General features: G+C 56.5%; 2 protein-coding genes across 8 annotated transcripts in view; both read right to left on the bottom strand.

Moving 5' to 3' along the window:
- Celf5 (CUGBP Elav-like family member 5) overlaps positions 1 to 887 on the bottom strand; it is a 23,252-nt gene extending 22,365 nt beyond the window's left edge. For 5 of the 6 annotated variants that reach the window (XM_021173777.3, XM_021173776.3, XM_021173785.2 and 2 more), the window contains exon 1: positions 655 to 887. In XM_021173777.3, the coding sequence (XP_021029436.1) occupies positions 655 to 799 (145 nt within the window). In that variant the 5' untranslated portion in view covers positions 800 to 887. Of the gene's footprint in view, positions 1 to 34; positions 153 to 654 lie in introns of those variants that run through there. The other variant, XM_029482765.2, reaches the window with a different exon arrangement.
- A 3,619-nt stretch (positions 888 to 4,506) lies between these two features.
- Ncln (nicalin) lies at positions 4,507 to 14,427 on the bottom strand. 2 transcript variants are annotated; one of them, XM_021174326.3, is made up of 14 exons: positions 14,115 to 14,427; positions 11,424 to 11,614; positions 11,138 to 11,282; positions 10,903 to 10,997; positions 10,002 to 10,082; positions 9,209 to 9,312; positions 8,261 to 8,349; positions 7,836 to 8,154; positions 6,588 to 6,675; positions 6,467 to 6,505; positions 6,236 to 6,396; positions 5,889 to 5,942; positions 5,722 to 5,800; positions 4,507 to 5,647 (listed from the first exon to the last, which is right to left on the bottom strand). In XM_021174326.3, the coding sequence occupies exons 1-14, from the start codon at positions 14,296 to 14,298 to the stop codon at positions 5,588 to 5,590; spliced, it is 1,689 nt and encodes a 562-aa protein (XP_021029985.1). In that variant the 5' UTR covers positions 14,299 to 14,427; the 3' UTR covers positions 4,507 to 5,587. The 2 variants fall into 2 exon arrangements, with proteins under 2 accessions (XP_021029985.1, XP_021029984.1); XM_021174325.2 differs by having other exon boundaries at positions 6,236 to 6,399.
- Positions 14,428 to 16,232: the final 1,805 nt, after the last annotated feature.

The following is a 16,232-nucleotide window of genomic DNA, read 5'->3' on the forward strand; positions in this document are numbered from 1 at the left end:
CCTCCTCCCCACGCCCCCACGTCTTTGTAGTTACCGCTCAGCCCCGGGTTCTGGACATGTGTCCTGTCTGCAGCCCGAGCTAGCCCGGCTTTGTGAGCAGGATTTCCAATCCCGAGGTGGGAAGTTCCAAGCTGGGCCAGGAAGACCAAAAGCAACAAGGAGGATGGTGGGCGACAGGGAGGCTGGGGTCCCTGGCACTATAGGCACAGGGTGGGAGTGGGGGGGGTGTCTGGGAATGGAAATGGGAGGGAGAAGGGGAAAGAGAGGAAGATGCCCGGGGAGAGGAGGGAGATGGAGGGAGATGACGGAGAGCTGGAGAGCGATGGAGGAGGAGGGAGTGGGGAGGAGGGAGGAAGAGGGGGCGGAGGACAGGAGGGGGCAGCTGGATCGCGAGCGGCACCCCCGGGGCGGAGGAGGGTGCAGGGGAAGGTGAGTGGGGGCTGAGATGCAGGGGTGCAGGAGGAAGGGTGTGGGGTAGGGATCTAGAAGGCTCAGGTGCAGGGAGGTGTGTAGGGGTTGGGGTATGTAGGTGTAGAAAGAGGGGTACAGAATGGGATCGGAGCTGCAGGAGGGTGCCGGGGTGCAGGGGCGGGTTCAGGGGTGCAGAAGGCGGGGTTCAAGGGTACAGAGGCGGACGCGGGGAGCGGTGCCCACCTTTGTGCACGCCGGTGTGTGGGTCCTTAAGCACCGTCAGCTCGTAGATGCGGCCGAACTGCTCAAACAGCGGCTTGAGGTCCTGTTCGTGCAAGTGGCGCGGGATCTGGCCCACGAAGAGCTTGATGGCGTCCAGGTCCTTCATGCCGTCGGGCCGCGCCCCGGGGCGCTCGGGCCCGCTGCCGCCCACCGGCCAGGCCCGGGCAGGAGCTGTGGTGCCGCTGCTTCACTCCGTCAGCGGCCCCGCCCGCGCGCGATTGCGCCACAGCGCCTCTGGCGGCCGCCACGGCAACTTCAGGGGGCGGGCGGCGCTGGCGCCGGGAAACTGAGGCCTCGAGGCTGGCAGAGAAATGGGGACCCCAAAGAGAAACTGAGACTCAGAGGTCCTGGAGCTATGGGGGACTTCAGGCTGGGCATGCCCATCAGAAAGACAGATAGGGAAGTGCATAATGAAAGCCAGCCTGTGACATGGACACATAGGGCAGGACAGGGTCAGGGCGGTGACACCTAAGAAGGGCAGAGAAACCGACAGGCCACTTGAGGCCAGAAGCAGACACCCAGGCTGGCTCTTGCAAGCAAGCCTCCTGCCTCAGTTGCCTCCATCCTCAGACTGGAATGACAGGCCTGTGCTAGCATGCCTGGTTCATATTTTTATTTGAAATTGAAGTTCCTAGCACCATGGATGCCTGTTCCAAAGACGCTGATCATGCCTATGCTGTATGTAGTTAAAATGTGGTGATATTTGCTGGGTGAGGTGGAACATGAGTTGGAAGCCAGCAGGGGCTACATATTGTCTTCCAGGCCAGCTAGAGCTAGGCCAAGGGACCTTGTCTCAAAACTAAATAGGTAATATTTTTACATAGCATTTTTGTGTGTTCATTTTTATTGAATATTTTATTTACATTCCAAATGATATCCCCTTTCCCGATCCCCCCCCCCATCCTAAACCTCCTATCCCATTCCACTCCTCCTGCTTCTATGAGGGCATGCCCCACCCACCCACCCACTCTCACCTCCCCGCCCTTGCATTCCCCTACACTGGAGCATCGAGCCTTCACAGGACCAAGGGCCTCTTTTCCCATTGTTTTCCAAAAAGGCCATCCTATGCTACATATGTAGCTGGAGCCATGGGTCCCTGCATGTGTATTTCTTGGTTGGTGGTTTAGACCCTGGGAGCTCTGGGTTGTTGATAATGTTGTTCTTCTTATGGGGTTGCAAACCCCTTCAGCTCCTTCAGTCCTTTCTCCAGATCCTTGTGTGTTCGTTTTAATTATTGCAGTAAAATATCCTGTATATTGATGACTGAATTTGGTGCTTCCTTTTTTTTTTTTTTCCAGAGAAGGAAGAGGCAAAAGGATCAGGGTTCGAGATCATTCTTGGCTACAGAGAGTTGGAGGGTCGCTTGGGGGCACATAAGATACTGTCTCAAATACATAAAAGAACTAAGGAGTCCTGTTCCTATCATTTGTTTTTGTAAAAAGATTTATCTATGTGCAGGGGTGTTGCCTGTCTGTGCATGTGCATGAAGTACCCGTAACGGCCAGAAGGGGGCCATCGGGTGCCTAGGAACTGCAGTTACAGGCAGTTGTGAGCTGCCTTGTGGGTACTGGGAGCAGAACTGGGTCGTGTGCGGGAGCAGGTGGTGCTGTAACCGCTGAGCAGTCTCTCCAGACTCTATAACTTGTTTTTAAATAACAGGAACTGAGGCTCAGAGCAGTTGATCCTTCGGGCAACATCACAAAACAGGAGTGCAGGGACCTAATGCCGATTCTGGAAGCCCAGATGTCTCCCATGATTCCTTCTGTCCAGACATCTATGCCTCCATTTCTGCATTTGCTATTGACACTAGAGGGAGAAAGGACTTGAGGGCTTGGCTTCACAATGGTGACTGCCACCACTGTAACCCAGAGGCAGAGCTAACTGCAGAGACACCATGACCAGGCTAGCTGGAGCAGGGAGGGGCGAGGCCCAGGGTCAGGAGTCACATACAAGCATCTCATCCTCCACATCCTGGGAGATGCTGGTCCTCAGATGAGCTGTTTCCATGGAGACCGGAGCAGGATGCTGGGAGCTCCATGGGCCTCTGAGCTGTGAGAATCATTAAAAAGCATCAAAAGGGAGACCAGGCTTCCCGGGAGCTGAAGATGCTGGTCGAAGGGAGTCCTGCCATCTGCCCCACAGCTGTTATCCACCTGTCTCAGTATCAGCCCTGCAGTCATGGGTTTGAGCCACCATGCCCAGTTTTAAAGACATCTCAGTCCCCCAAAACGTGGGCAGGAGCAGGGAGGAGGCCTGTGAAGCTGGAGCTGCCCCCTTCAACCCTGAGCACCATGTTAGCCCTAAAATAGCACCTGTCTGGGGGACTCCTTCCCGGACACCTCCAATGCCCCCTGCAGGAGCTGATGTCACCATAGCTACGCTGCAAGAGTCTAGTCCACATGAGACAGAAAACTAGAAATCTGGTGTGGGTGTGTTTAATCACCTAGGCTGGAGTCTTTGCCTATGCTCAGGTGAGTGGACTGTTTGTGAACTTACCCCAGGCTCATTTGCCAACTTTGAGATCTGACCCCTTCTCCTGGATGTTGAGCTGAGCTCCTGCTCTTCACACACATGCTGGGAGGCTGCCCCTACCCTGTTGTGACAAGTGCAGGTCCCCAGAGGGCAGTCTCCCCCAACAATGACCCTGACTCAAGAGCACTGAAGGCCGTGGGAGGAGCTGCTTTCCTCCAAGTGCCAGGAATCCAGCCCAGATCCCACCAGTACCCAAGTGATACCAGCCCCCTGCCCACCCTTCCCTGGAGGTCATAGGCTGGGGCCAGGTGTGTCTCCAGCATCCACCCCTGGGACCCAGCACAAGTACCTGTGGATTCCAGAGAGAGTACCGACTTACAAGCTCTTAGTTTTTGAAGCAGGGTCTTATGTAGCCCACGCTGTCGCTAAACTTACTGTGGCCGAGGATTACCCAGAACTGATCACCTGCCTTCAACCTCAAGTGGCAGGATGACACGCGTGTGCCACCATGCCCAGTCTATGTAGTCCGTGTGGTAGTCACTTCTGCTCTTAGAAAGCTGAGGCAGGAGGATTGTCATGATGCCAGCCAAGATTGCAGTGACATCCTCTCTCAGAAGCAGGGGTAGAGCTGGTCCCCGCTGTGTGGCCAGGGACCAGAGTTGGAATCTACAGCACCCACATAAACAGATAGGCATGGCAGCCATGCTAGTTACCCAAGTTAAAGAGACCAAGGCAGGAGTCTGACTTGGCACAGAGGCCTTGGCTGAAAAGATAAGGCAGAGAGGAGTGCTGAGAGGGCTCAGGGTAGCAAAACGCCCTGCTGTACCTGCCCCAGGACCTTGAAATAGACTGTACCCTCTGAATCTAGAACCCCCACTTGCCAGGCTCTGTGATCATGAAGACAGGAGAGACCCTGCTCTGAATGCCTGTGGCCCGTGTGTGTTTCTTTTCAACAGTGGGAGGTTAGCAATACTGTCATGAGCTGAGTGGACAGGCCCTAGCCTTACAGCAGCAACTGAACTTGTGTTTGTTGACTGACTTTACAAGACAGGGACTTGATCAATGAGCAGAGCTGGTGGTGAGGAGCCTAGTCCCATACCCACCCAGAATCCAGGAGGAGCAGGGTCCTGGTATAAGCTTGGCAGGGACGGCCTTTAATATGGTGTGATGACCCCTGTCCCATGTGGCATGTCCCCAACTTCTCTTCCACTGAGAACATGCCCAGTGCTAGGAAGCAGTGTTCATTGAACAGCCCAGGGTAGATGGCCAGGCCTGAGGTGACACCGCCACAGACCCAGGACAGCAGCACAATAGTGGATATTCCTCAGGACACCTGGAGGCTCGGTCCTTCAATATGGCTTTTATTTTGTAACCCACCAACTGCAGACCCGCGGCCACCCCAGGGGCCATCCATCCCCATGCCCTGTGAGGACAGAGGAAGGGGGCGTGTGCCCTGTGTCCTTTCCCAGTGACAGGTGGCACTGACCTCAGACCCATAACCAGCTGCCAGGGTAAGAGTAGAAAGAACAAGAGTGCCCAGGGCCAGGGCAGCAGGTTGAGCCCTCTCGCTCTATGACACGCGTGCCACAAGGGCTGAGCAGAGGCAGCCCACAGCGGGTGGGGATGGGCCAGGCCTCAGCAGGCGCGAGGGACAGAAGCAGCTGGTCTTCAGCTGGTCCCCAGCCTGACACCTCCTGGGTCATATTGCTATTGAATTGATTCACCATGGGGTCCCTGAGGTCAACAATCAGCACTAGTGTCCCCCTCCCAAGGCCATCCTGTTGGGGACATCCAGGGCTATGTTGGGCCTGGCTGTTCCATCAGACACTATGACAGAGGGGCAGACTCCCCAGAATGTATCACAGGTAGGGAAACTGAGGCTGGGGGGTGGAAGGTGGGGAGACCTCAGGACTGCACACTCCAGAACAGGACCAACTCCTGCCCAGTCGCCAGCGTCAGGACTGAGCGAAGAAGGGACACTTGCAGGAGGGGACAGAACCTCAGGGGGCTCAGATCAGCTGGGGGACCAGTTGCGTCCAGTGGTGGAGGATGCGACAACAGGCGGGGCGGGGTATGAGGAGGAAGAGCAGGGAGACACTGTCGGGTGCTGGCCAGCGCTAGGGGGAGGCAGGCTGACAGCAGATGCCTCTGCACAACCGCAGAGACCGGCTTCTGGGACCCAGCCACTGGGGAGGCCAACACTAGTGTGTGGCCTTTCAGTGCATGTGGCCCGGGCCATCATTCTATCCCACTGGGCTCATCTGCAGGTGTGCGGAGCTCTCCTCCAGGGTCATTCAACGAAATGGACAGGGAGAGGTGTCCTTGCATCCTAGTGACCCATTAAAACCCTCTGTGGTTCGTTCGGTCTGGCCGCTGTGGGTGTGTGAATAGTACCTCCTGGGCCACCTGTACATGGCCACTGCTACTGTGCCTTGGCCTTGAGCAGCAGTCTCTGCACCGTCTTGTATAGCACGTGGAAGTGCTGGTGGGAAGAACAAGGCATGAGGGACACTGGAGAGCCAGCCCCCGACCCAAAACGCTTGCACAGTTGCTTACCTGGACGGCTGTGTATGCCATGCCAAGGTATGCCCCAATGCACAAGGCCAGCAGCAGGTCAAAGATGGCTGGCTTGACCCTGAGGGACAGACAGTCCATAGGGTCAGGGATAGGAGAACGGTCATCCCCACAGACTGTGGCACCCTGGGCTTTGGCCCATCACTCACCTGTAAGCATTCATCACTTGCTTCAGCTGGTCGTAGAAGACAAACTCAGGGTCCCTGTGGAGAGACAGCCCAAACAGCTGAGTGCCTCTCCCCAAGGCTCCCCCTCAGAGAACTCCCCTGGAGTCGCAGTGTTGGGAGGCTGACAGGAACAGGACAAGTCTGAGGCTTGCCCAGGCTACAGATTGAGAGCTCAATTCAGGAAGCTAAAAATATTTTTGAAACAGCCAAGGGGACTAGAAACTCCCCTGGCCAGGGAACCCCTCCTAGGCCTGACTGCGGCGCTGTCCTCTACCTCCCTCTGGCTGAGGGAAGGCAATGGCACCCAGGCAATGTAGCCGGCTGCTCACCGCTTGTCAGCCTTCACATGGTGCTGTCGCACATCCTTCAGGTAGCGGCTCAGAAAGTGCTCCAGTGTGCTCAGGAATGTCCCGTCCTTGTCCAGAAGCTGGGCGGCCCGTGGCTGGTTGGTGAGCCAGTCCATGACTGAGTCTATCTGCTCCTCCTGGACCTGCTGGGGGGGTGCAAGCTGGGGTCACAGCACAGGTCCCCATGGTCCCCCCCAATACCCCACATTTTACCATCTGCTCCGTGAACACTGGCATGTCTGGGGGCGTCCCCTGTAGAGGGAGGGGACAGGGTGTGAGCTGGGCCAGCACGGCTGTGTGCACCACACAGGCAGGGCCAGTACCAATGGCTCACCTTCTCTGTCAGGTTGTAGATGACCCTGGTCAGGGCCTCTGCGATTATCCTCGTGTTCCGAGTCAGGGTCTTGGAGTCCACCCGGGACCTTGGAGATATAGGGCCAAGCTCCTCAGGCAAGGCAGGCAATCCCTGGTGCCTAGGCTCTGGGGATAGCTGGTAGGTAGCAGGGGCTGGGCCTAAGAGTGTGTCTGACCACAGTCTTCACCCAGGGCAGCCAAGGCCCAATGAGGTGGAGGTGCCACAGGCACGGTATGGAGACAGGACAGCACCTGCAGGGCCCAGGACATCCCAAAGAGACCAGCCAATCCAGGACCCCTTGGCAGGTGGGTGAGTGACCTTCCTTCAACCCAGCAGGCAGCCTGAGTGGTGACCTAAGGACCCTGCTCCTCACTGCTGACTTCCAGGTGTGTGGTGGGCTGCTGGGCCTCCCACAGCTTACTCCTGACTCAGACCCCTGCCCGTGACAACTGCTCACACCCTGCTCCATGGCACATGGAGAGTTCTAGAAGATGGCTCTGCTCCCCACAAAGAAGGTCATTAGCTTTTACCCTCTGTGGAAGGTGCTGAGAAGTGCCCTTTAAGTGGTCTAGAAAGAAGCCCCTGGGTAGGCCCCAGAGTCAACCCCCACAGAAGACACCCCAGGGAAGGCCCGGGAATATGCCCCCTCCCCTAGCAGACCCACGGAAGGTTCTAAAGGACAGCCATCTTCTGTGAGAGAGACTGTTAACAGAAGAAAGTCTCGGCAAGTTCTGGAAAGTGCCTTCCGTGAAGACTGTGAGAAGGGTCTAGACAGTGCCACCCACATGTTCTGAAGGGTGCTCCATCAAAGCTGACCCCACAGAAGGCAGGTTCTGGGGCAACAGTTCTCAACCTTCCTAAGGCACCAACACTTTAATATAATTCTTCACGTTGTGGTGACCCTCAAACGTAAAATTATTTTACAGCTACTTCAAAACTGTAATTTTGCCTCTGTTATGAACCATAACGTAATTATCTGGGGTGCAGGATACCTGATATACGACCTCAGAGGGGTCTCCACCTAAAAGTTGAGAACCACTGTTATAGAAGCTGCCCCTGCCCAGGAAAGACCTGGAAGGCGGCTTGCCTGCCCTAAAGAAGCTCCAACCAATGAATACTCCCCACCCCCCACCAAGCGCTCTGAGGGGAACTCAAGAACCCCAGGGTCCTAGAAGCTGCCCTTCACAGACAGCCCTGGAAACAATCTGCCGAGCCGGTTCTGCTTACCGCACATCCATGATGCTGCTGCGAGGCCCCGCACGGTGGCTCTCCAGATGTGACAGCGTGAAGGCGGGAAGCCTTCGGATGGCAAAGCGCTCGTGTTCCCAGGCAAGCACGTCATCCGCTAGATTGATCTTCTTGTGTACCATGGAGAAGCTGACATCAGGGAACTGGTGCGCAGCCACCGTCTCCAGCTCTCGCAGGAAGGCATGCTGTAGTGTCCCTTCCCGTGGAGGCTTGGACACATGCAGGCGCAGGTGGCTGCCACGTCCCACAGTGTCCAGGCACAGAACGAATGCTACGTTGTCCTGCAGGAGGCTGGAGTCTGTAGGGTGAGGAGAGGAGGTCAGAGGGGCATGGCCCTGTCTGCCAAACACAGACTCCGCCCACCAGCTCATGGTCAGGGACCTCCCACACCGAGCCCCGCCTGCCTGTGTGGTCCAGGCTGTCCTCAAGCCAGCGCTTGGTGCCCTGGTAGTTGAACTTGCCCCCTCCAGATGCGAAGAACAGGAGGTTGTACCTGTGGGTGTAGATGTCAAGAAGGCGACACAGCCAGGCCACAGGTTCCCAACTGGTACACAGGGAAACCTCAGGTCTCTCCAGACCCACCTCCAGGTGACAACCCCACCAACGCCAGGCCAGGGGCTCCACAATTGTGACAGCAACATGTGTCCCCTGAGAGTCCTTCAGGGAGGACTCTGCTGACACAGAACCTTACATAGAGGAGCTCAGACTACCCACACACTCCCCCATCCCCGATGCTAAGGACTAGCTGACACACAACCTGGCTGTGTGGACTTGAATCTCACAGGGGCCTCACTCCCTCACCTGCCTGGGAACCAGGGCCAGGCCACTGAGCCCAGGTTGTTCCCAACCTGTACTGGCCACTGTCACACAGGGCTGCCAAGCCAGTCAGGACTGGGTGAGGTCACTGGTGCTGGCCATAAGGGACAAACATATCCTGGGTGAGCAAGAACAAAGCTGCCTCATGGCTTTTAAAGAAGTGACACCCCCTCTGCAACATCTCTGAGACCTATTGTCCCGTAACCACGGGAGCACCTTGAGACCATGCAGAGGCTGCCTGGCCCACTGGCTACTGCCTCACTGTTGTACCCCCCCTCGGGGCCCTAGCTCACAAACGCTGAGGTCACTCATGTGACCTGTGTGGCACCTCAGGACAGGTGTGACTGGACTGTCACAACTATGGGCATGGATGGGTAGAGACCAGGGACGCTGCTCAGGCCCCTTCAAGGCTCAGGACTCCCCATAGAACAAAGGGGAGGAGACACTGGCTGCAGATGTTTCTAGATGGTCCATCCCTTCCACTGGCCAACAGCACCCAAGGGGTAGGCTGAACCCCGCCCCTTAGTGGAACTCACGCTGCATGTGTGCGCTTGTATGTGTAGAGGCGCGAGAAGAGGCGAGCCAGCTCCAGCAGCACAGAGATGCCGCTCCCATTTGAGTCAGCGCCCAGGGACAGCCACTATGGGAAGAGGACGCATTGTCAGGTTTCCTGTAGGCCAGGCCAATCCACTTGGTGCCAGAGCCACAGGGCACTAAGGTAGAAAGGAGACATGAGAACCCGCTGGGCAGAGCATGGTGGCCACACCTTTAACCCCAGCCCTTGGCAGACTGAGGCAGGGAGATTTTTTCTGAGTTCCAGGACAGCAAGAGCTGCAAAGCAAGATCATCTCAAACCAACCAACCAACAGTCATGGGAGGTTGGGGCAGCCTGCCCTCGGAGGCTCTGGGGACTGACAGACAAGGCAGGGACTTGGGGACATGGTGCCAAGCGTGGTAGTTTGACTAAGAACGGCCCCCAGAGGCTCAGGTATTCCAATGCTCAGCCAGCAGTGGCACGACCTGAGGAGGATTAGGGGGTTTGGCCTTACTAGAGAAAGTATGTCTCTGGCATGGACTTTGAGGTATTAAAAGCTCTTGCCAGGCCCACTCTGTCCACCTGTCTGTCTGTCTGCCTCAGCTTGCACATCAGGATGTAGGGTGCAGCTACTTTACCCACCACTATGGCAATAACTGACTAACTGCCGTGTCATGGCATCTGCTCAGCAACAGGGGAGGTCTGGGTCCCCCCTTGCATCCACCAAGGCGGTGCCATGGGCAGTTGGCAGCCACTGCCCTCTGTGCTTCTGTGGTGTGCAGCAGGGTACTTACTGGGGCTACCCCAAAGGCGTCGTAATGAGCCACGATGACAATGGTGGGAAGGTCCTCGCCTCCCAGACCAGTCAGCCGTCCCTGTGGAGAGACAGACAGGTGGATCCCAGATGCCCAAGACAGGCTGAGGGTCACCCCTGTGTTCTGTGAGCCTTGATACCAAGGACAGGCACTGGCAGCACCCATAGGTGGATGGTCCCCTCAGCCCCTCCCTCACGGAGGCACAGGGCAATGTGAAGGCTTCTAGAGCCCAAACAGTGGTGTGGCCGTGCCAGGGCTGGCCCCCAGTGGATGAGGGCACACAGTGGTGTGGCCATGTCGGGGGTGGCTCCCAGTGGACAAGGGCACAGACTACTTGGCCCAGGAAGGGTCTGCATAGAGAGGTTGCCGCACCAAGTCCCCAGGACCTTTCACGACTAAGAGAGGTAGCCTGTCTGTCTTGTCACCACATCACTCACCCTAATGCTGTAGACAATCATGCAGTGAGCGCACACTGGGTCTCCCCCTACTGTGGCTGGCTGACTTAACCCACAGCTCCCTCACAGGGCACTCAGAGCACCCCTGGCGACAAACTAAAAAAGTGGGGTTTTCTTTTCTTTTTATGAAAACAGGGTCTCCTGTATCTCAACGGCAGTCTTGAACTATGTAGCCAAGGATGGCCCTGCACTCCCCATCTCTCTGCTTCAGCCTCCTGGGTGTGTGTTAGCCTGGTTTCTGTGATCCTGGGGGCTGAGCCCAGGACTCTGTGAGCTGGCAAGTGCTGCCCACTGAGTCACAGCCTCAGCCTGCAGTCAAGTTCCTTTGTCGCCTCCCATGTGTGGCAGAGGGGTGACTGGACGTCTGAGATCAGGGTACAGCCTGTGCAAAGGCCCTGGGGCAGGCTAAGAAGGTGGGAGCTCACCTCCACGCTGGTGATGAGCCAGTCGCTCACTGCCTGGCTCTGGGCTCCACTGGTCACCATCTGGAAACCATTGGCTGTGGCGGTGTGCAGCAGTACTGGGGGCAGAAGGGGAGGGGTCACTTGGGCTTATGGCCAGGGCCACAGCTGGGGTGGGAACTGCAAACATAGAAGCCCAGGAAAGCCCCATAGATGCAGGGACCAGGGCCACCCCACACCCTCCAGTGGCCTGGCTTACCTTCAGCAGCAGAGGCGGAGCCCTGGGAGGCAGAGGCAGCCTGGGTCTGCTCGTAGATGGACAGCAGTGCCTCATCCTCCACAGCAAAGTACACGGGGACCACAGTCTCCATGGCCAGCATCTCAGGCTCAATCTCCATGAATTGCTGTGAGGAGCACATGCGTTCAGGGAACTGCAGCCACCCGCAGTGCCTCCCCATCTCAGCCTCCTTCCTGAAGGGGGAGGACAAGGACACCCAGCAGATGCAACCTGAGGGGCAGGCATGGGGACTGAGACACAGGCTTACCCGGACGACATCCTGGGGCACGGCAGCCATGGCGCGGGGCAGGATGATAACCACAGCACCTGCTGACTGTCGCAGAGCCTTCTGATAGTGCTCATAGGAAAAGTCCAGGAGCCGCATAAGCACGCAGCGGCGACTCAGCACATCTGCGTCCACCGTACGCGCCTCCGTGTTGAGCACTGCATTCCTCGTGCCTGTGGGGGACACGGGGTCACTGCATCATCACAGCTGCCACCCTCCACACCAGCACACAGTGAGAGTGGGGCTCTTACGGGACAGGCACGGTATATCCGGCACAGAACCATGGCAGGCCCAGAGGCGAATCGCTACAGCAGGATGCTCCCTCCAAGAACTGCAGGCCCTGGGTCCCACTTACAGCCAGACTGGGGGCACAGAATACGTCAGGTGCTTTATAAATGTTTGGCTCTCACAAGAATGATGGCAGGCAGAACCCCTAGATGCACATGGCCAGGAGGGGGCAGTGAGTGACTGCTCACTGTGGAGGGGACTCGAGTCCAGTGGAGTCTCCAGGGTGGTCACCTGAATGCTGACACCCAAACCACCATGAAACCCTCCTACCCCAGAGACCCAAGTGTCAAAGGTACGTGGTGCTGGGTCTAGAACATGGGGGTAAGATGCACCCCAGGGCAGCAGCTGGATAGGGACCTGCAGCCCACAGACATGGCTATCACCTGGACACACGGGTCCAGCTGAGGCCCAGCCCCCACGTTCCAGGATTGCAGAATCTAAGGGAGCTGGGTGAGGGAGGGCCTGCTGGGAACAACTTCCCTGGAAGCCAGCAAGGGCCAAGCACCTCCTGGCAGACACCCGACTCCTGTCATGGAGAGGCAACACCTCTCCCTCTTCAACCTGTCCCTGGTCTCCCAGGGTGGCTTGGGTACCTCTCCCTCTGGGTCCCTACAGTGCTTTCTGGAAATCCTGCAGGCCACGTGGCAGGATGGTACTCTGTACCCAGCTTTGCTGTCTGTGAGGAGTGACAGAGCACCAGTGGGCAGTACTGGCTAGCACCAGTCTCCAGGACTCCCAAACCATTGTGCTACCCACAGGAGGGCAGCCAGTCCCCAAGTGGCACCAGTTCAGAGATGCCATAAAGGCAGTGGGCAATCAGCAGGCTTCTCCCCCATGCTAGCTGCTCAGCTCAGTGGTGTCAATGACCTCATGCCAATAAAACTTTATCCACAACCAGGGAGGCCAAGCCTCATCAGTTGGTTCCAGGTTAGTGAGGCAAAGCTGAGCCTGAGGGCCACTGAGCCACTAGGAAGACTAAAATGCTGAAGTTCTGTTCCAAGGCCCATGATGATAAGAAGACATGCCCTAAGAAGGCCAGAGTCCACAGCAGGAGGGATGGTAGCCGGTGTCACAGTCACACCCACAAGCCTCCTTTCCCACCAGCGTTGGTTATTTCTCAACAAGGCCCAGGGGAAGTTGGGTAAGGAGAGAGGTGCGGTAAGGCTGTGGAATGGCCAGGGGCTGAGGGGAACTCAAAGAATGTATGCCCAGGGTTTCTCAAGACCTGCTCTGGCTGGCTGCCCCATCATGAGTCCTCCAGGGTGTAGACAAGATGCAAGAGCCCACTAGTTCTTATCCAGCCAAGGATGGGTGAGAAAGTCCCATCAGGCACCTGGTCCACTGTATACATGAGCTTATTCACAGACTGGCCCACCCAAGATTCTGTGCATGTGAGACCCAGACATAGAAATGCATGGTCTAGGAACTGCCCTCCAGATCACGGAATGCTCTAGAACAACTGTGGAAGCTCAGAAGCTATGCTTCACAGCTTAGTGGTGTCCACCGTTCCCCCACCATCAGTGACACCGCACAGTGGCAGTTTAGCAGGTGGCCCTTCCAGAGATGCCAGGCCACAAGGATCTGCAAGCAAATGCTTACGACATTGGGACACCTGGCCACCTACTTCTGGCCTAGGGTAAGGTCCCCCACCCCAGGGTGCCCTATGTGCCAGGGCACTGTTTTGGGGCACTGTTCTGGGTCCTGCAAGGTGCTGGGCAGCCACCTGGCCTCGACCCTTTAGAGCTCCCCGAGCTGGGGCAGCAACATGACCCCTGCCATGGCAACACGGCTTTAAAGAGAAATTAATGCAATTCTGGACATAGGGGCCACACAGGCTTGGGTGCACAGACCAGGCTGCCACACCCGCTCAAAAATGGGGGCCCGGCCTTGGCATTCAGGCAAAGACAGCATTAAGGCTGAGAGGCAAACCAAAGAGCAGGGTGCGGGAAGCTCTGAGAGGCCCCAAACCTAGACATGGAGACAGAGATCCTGGGGAACCCTGGCGAGGAGTGGGGAGCAGAGCAAAGGGGTGAAAGTATGGTGCTGTGGGAACCAAGGCCCCAGGGGACCCCAGGACAGCAGGCCCGGGGGCTGACACCGGCCTGAGAATGGTCTGAGGCAACCGCTGACAGAGAGGGATCAGGGTGACAAGGGATCGAGGAGAGATAGGAATCAGGGTGGCGATGATGGGATGGGGTGACAGGAGTCAGTGAAACAGCAGGGGAACTGAGGGAACAGAGCTGCCAGGAACAGTAAGTCAGTGGGGAGACCGGGATAGCAGTCGGAGTTCTTCTGCATGACAGTGGGAGGATCGCAGTGACTGAGAGACTAGTGTGGCAGTAAGGGGAACGGCGGCGTCAAGGGAAGAGGTCAGGGGTCGCGCACCGTATGGCTGGCCCTGCAGGTCGTACTGCTGCATGCGGTACACGGTGAACTCGTGCGCGGCGTCGGCGGCGGGCAGCGGCGGCGCCACGAGCAGCAGCACGGCGGGCAAGAAGACGATAAAGCCGAGTGGCAGGCACGACGCCTTCAGCACGTTCTCGAGCACCTCGCCCGCTTCCTCCAGCATCCCGGCGGGCGGCAGGCCGCAAAGGCGGCGGCGACGGAGGGCGACGGGAAGCGGCCGCGGCTCGGCGGACTCAGCTCGGCATGGGCGGCTGCTGAGGTCCTTCGGGGAGAGCCACGAACAGCCCGCGCCTGCCCTAGGGTCCTTCGGGCAGCACTGCGGACGGCCCTGCCTGCCGCGCCGCCTTCTGGGAAATGTAGTCTTTCTTGTGAGCGAGCCTCGTTTTAAACGGCTCCGCGCGCTGTGGAACCCTGGGAGTTGTAGGCACAGACACTCGCACTAGGGCCTCTCGGAAGCTGAGGCAGTCCTAGCACGCGGAGTCCCCTGGAAGTTGTAGTCCCACTGTGCCGCTCCTAGAAGCTATGGCGGACACTCTACTGCTACTGAACTCATCCAAGCCGCAAAACGCAGATGACTTACAAAGCTATTAAAAACCATTCCCAGTAAATCTTGTTTTAGCCCCATGTTTGGCGTCGTTAAAGAAAGGACAATCCAAAACCTAAAGTGCAAGACGTGACCGTTCGACCCGGAAAGAAGTAGGAAAGGAAAGAGAAAGTGCCCGTCTGGTGCCTTGGTTCTCTGGGAACTGTAGTCGTATCGGGCAAGCACAAAGGACTATGGGAACTAGAGTCGTTCTTTTAGTCTTTGAAAGGAGAGAGGATTAGAATGCGAAAAAATAAAATAAAATAAAAGAGAGAGAGGCGAGGCCTTTGTCTTGAAGGTGCTAGCTCTCCGATCACAAGACACTCTGACTACAGGTGTTCTACAGGATTTAAGTGAATGAGCGAAAAGCTGGTTAAAAAATAATATTCGGGGCAGGTGGTAAGGTAGGAAGGCAGGAATTGGCGCGGACTTTAATGGCAGTGGGGAGATCAAGATAGCTAGAATGAGACTAGTGTGACGATGGGAGGTCTTTAGTATCCCTGTTCATACTTGGGACATATTTAACCTAACATTTTTGGTTTGTCCTATTGCAACTTCAATGGATTTGACTAGTCCCTGTGTCTTGGGGTAAGTTCAGATGTGAATTAAAATTATATGTGACTCACACTTCTAGAAATACAATAAATAAGAAATAGAAGACCAGACACTGCCACCCACCCACCTGCAGGCACAGGTCGGAATTCAATATGCAAACTGGCATGAGCTGACTTTGAGTAAGATTCTCGACTGGTGAGTGCTGGCTTTCAAAGCCTGTGGAGAACTCGGGGATGGTGCCTTCTCTGAAGACCATTTGCCTTAGGTAAGAAAACGGATTCTAAGACTCAAACTTGTGGTCCTTTCCCCCGGGTGAATGATTACTGCCAACTGTATACCGAGGCCACAGACAATCAGAACTGAAAGTGTAGAAAAGAAAACAGATGATGTGTGCCCGACAGCGTGAACTTCTGCCATCTATAACTGTGACAATCCCTACCATCCTAGAGGCACTGCCAGCGAGACTCGGTTACAACACACTGAGAAACTGAATGTGGAGGTTTCGTTCATTTTAATGAATTTTATGCAGCCATGCATGGCTTGCAGCTGCACTATCACACGGTAGGGTCCACAGCTCCCTGCCACAGCATATCTCTGTGATTCAGAACAGGAAGGGCGAGGCTGCGGGGTTACAGGACCAGTTGAGATTTCCCCAGACCTGGGGTGGGTGGGTCTATCCTCCCCACACAGAGACAGAGAACCTGAACTGGAAGAGAGAGGCCATCGGGGGCAGGCTGCTTGTCCCAATGTGGAAGTCACTGAGAAGAGGGGTGGATGACAGACTGGTGTGCCCTCCAGGCCCCCTTTCATTCTTAAACACATCAAGTTGCCCTCAAACAAATGGTGCAGGTCCACCCCCATCCCAGCACACCCCCAAAGCACTGTATACCAGTGGGTGTGACCAGGAGACACGTTACAGTAGCCTGGGCATCGACCCGCACACATGTGACTAAGACAGA

This window comes from Mus caroli, unplaced genomic scaffold, assembly GCF_978045245.1.
Source record: "Mus caroli unplaced genomic scaffold, Mus_caroli_1 scaffold_9, whole genome shotgun sequence".
Lineage (NCBI taxonomy): Eukaryota > Metazoa > Chordata > Mammalia > Rodentia > Muridae > Mus > Mus caroli.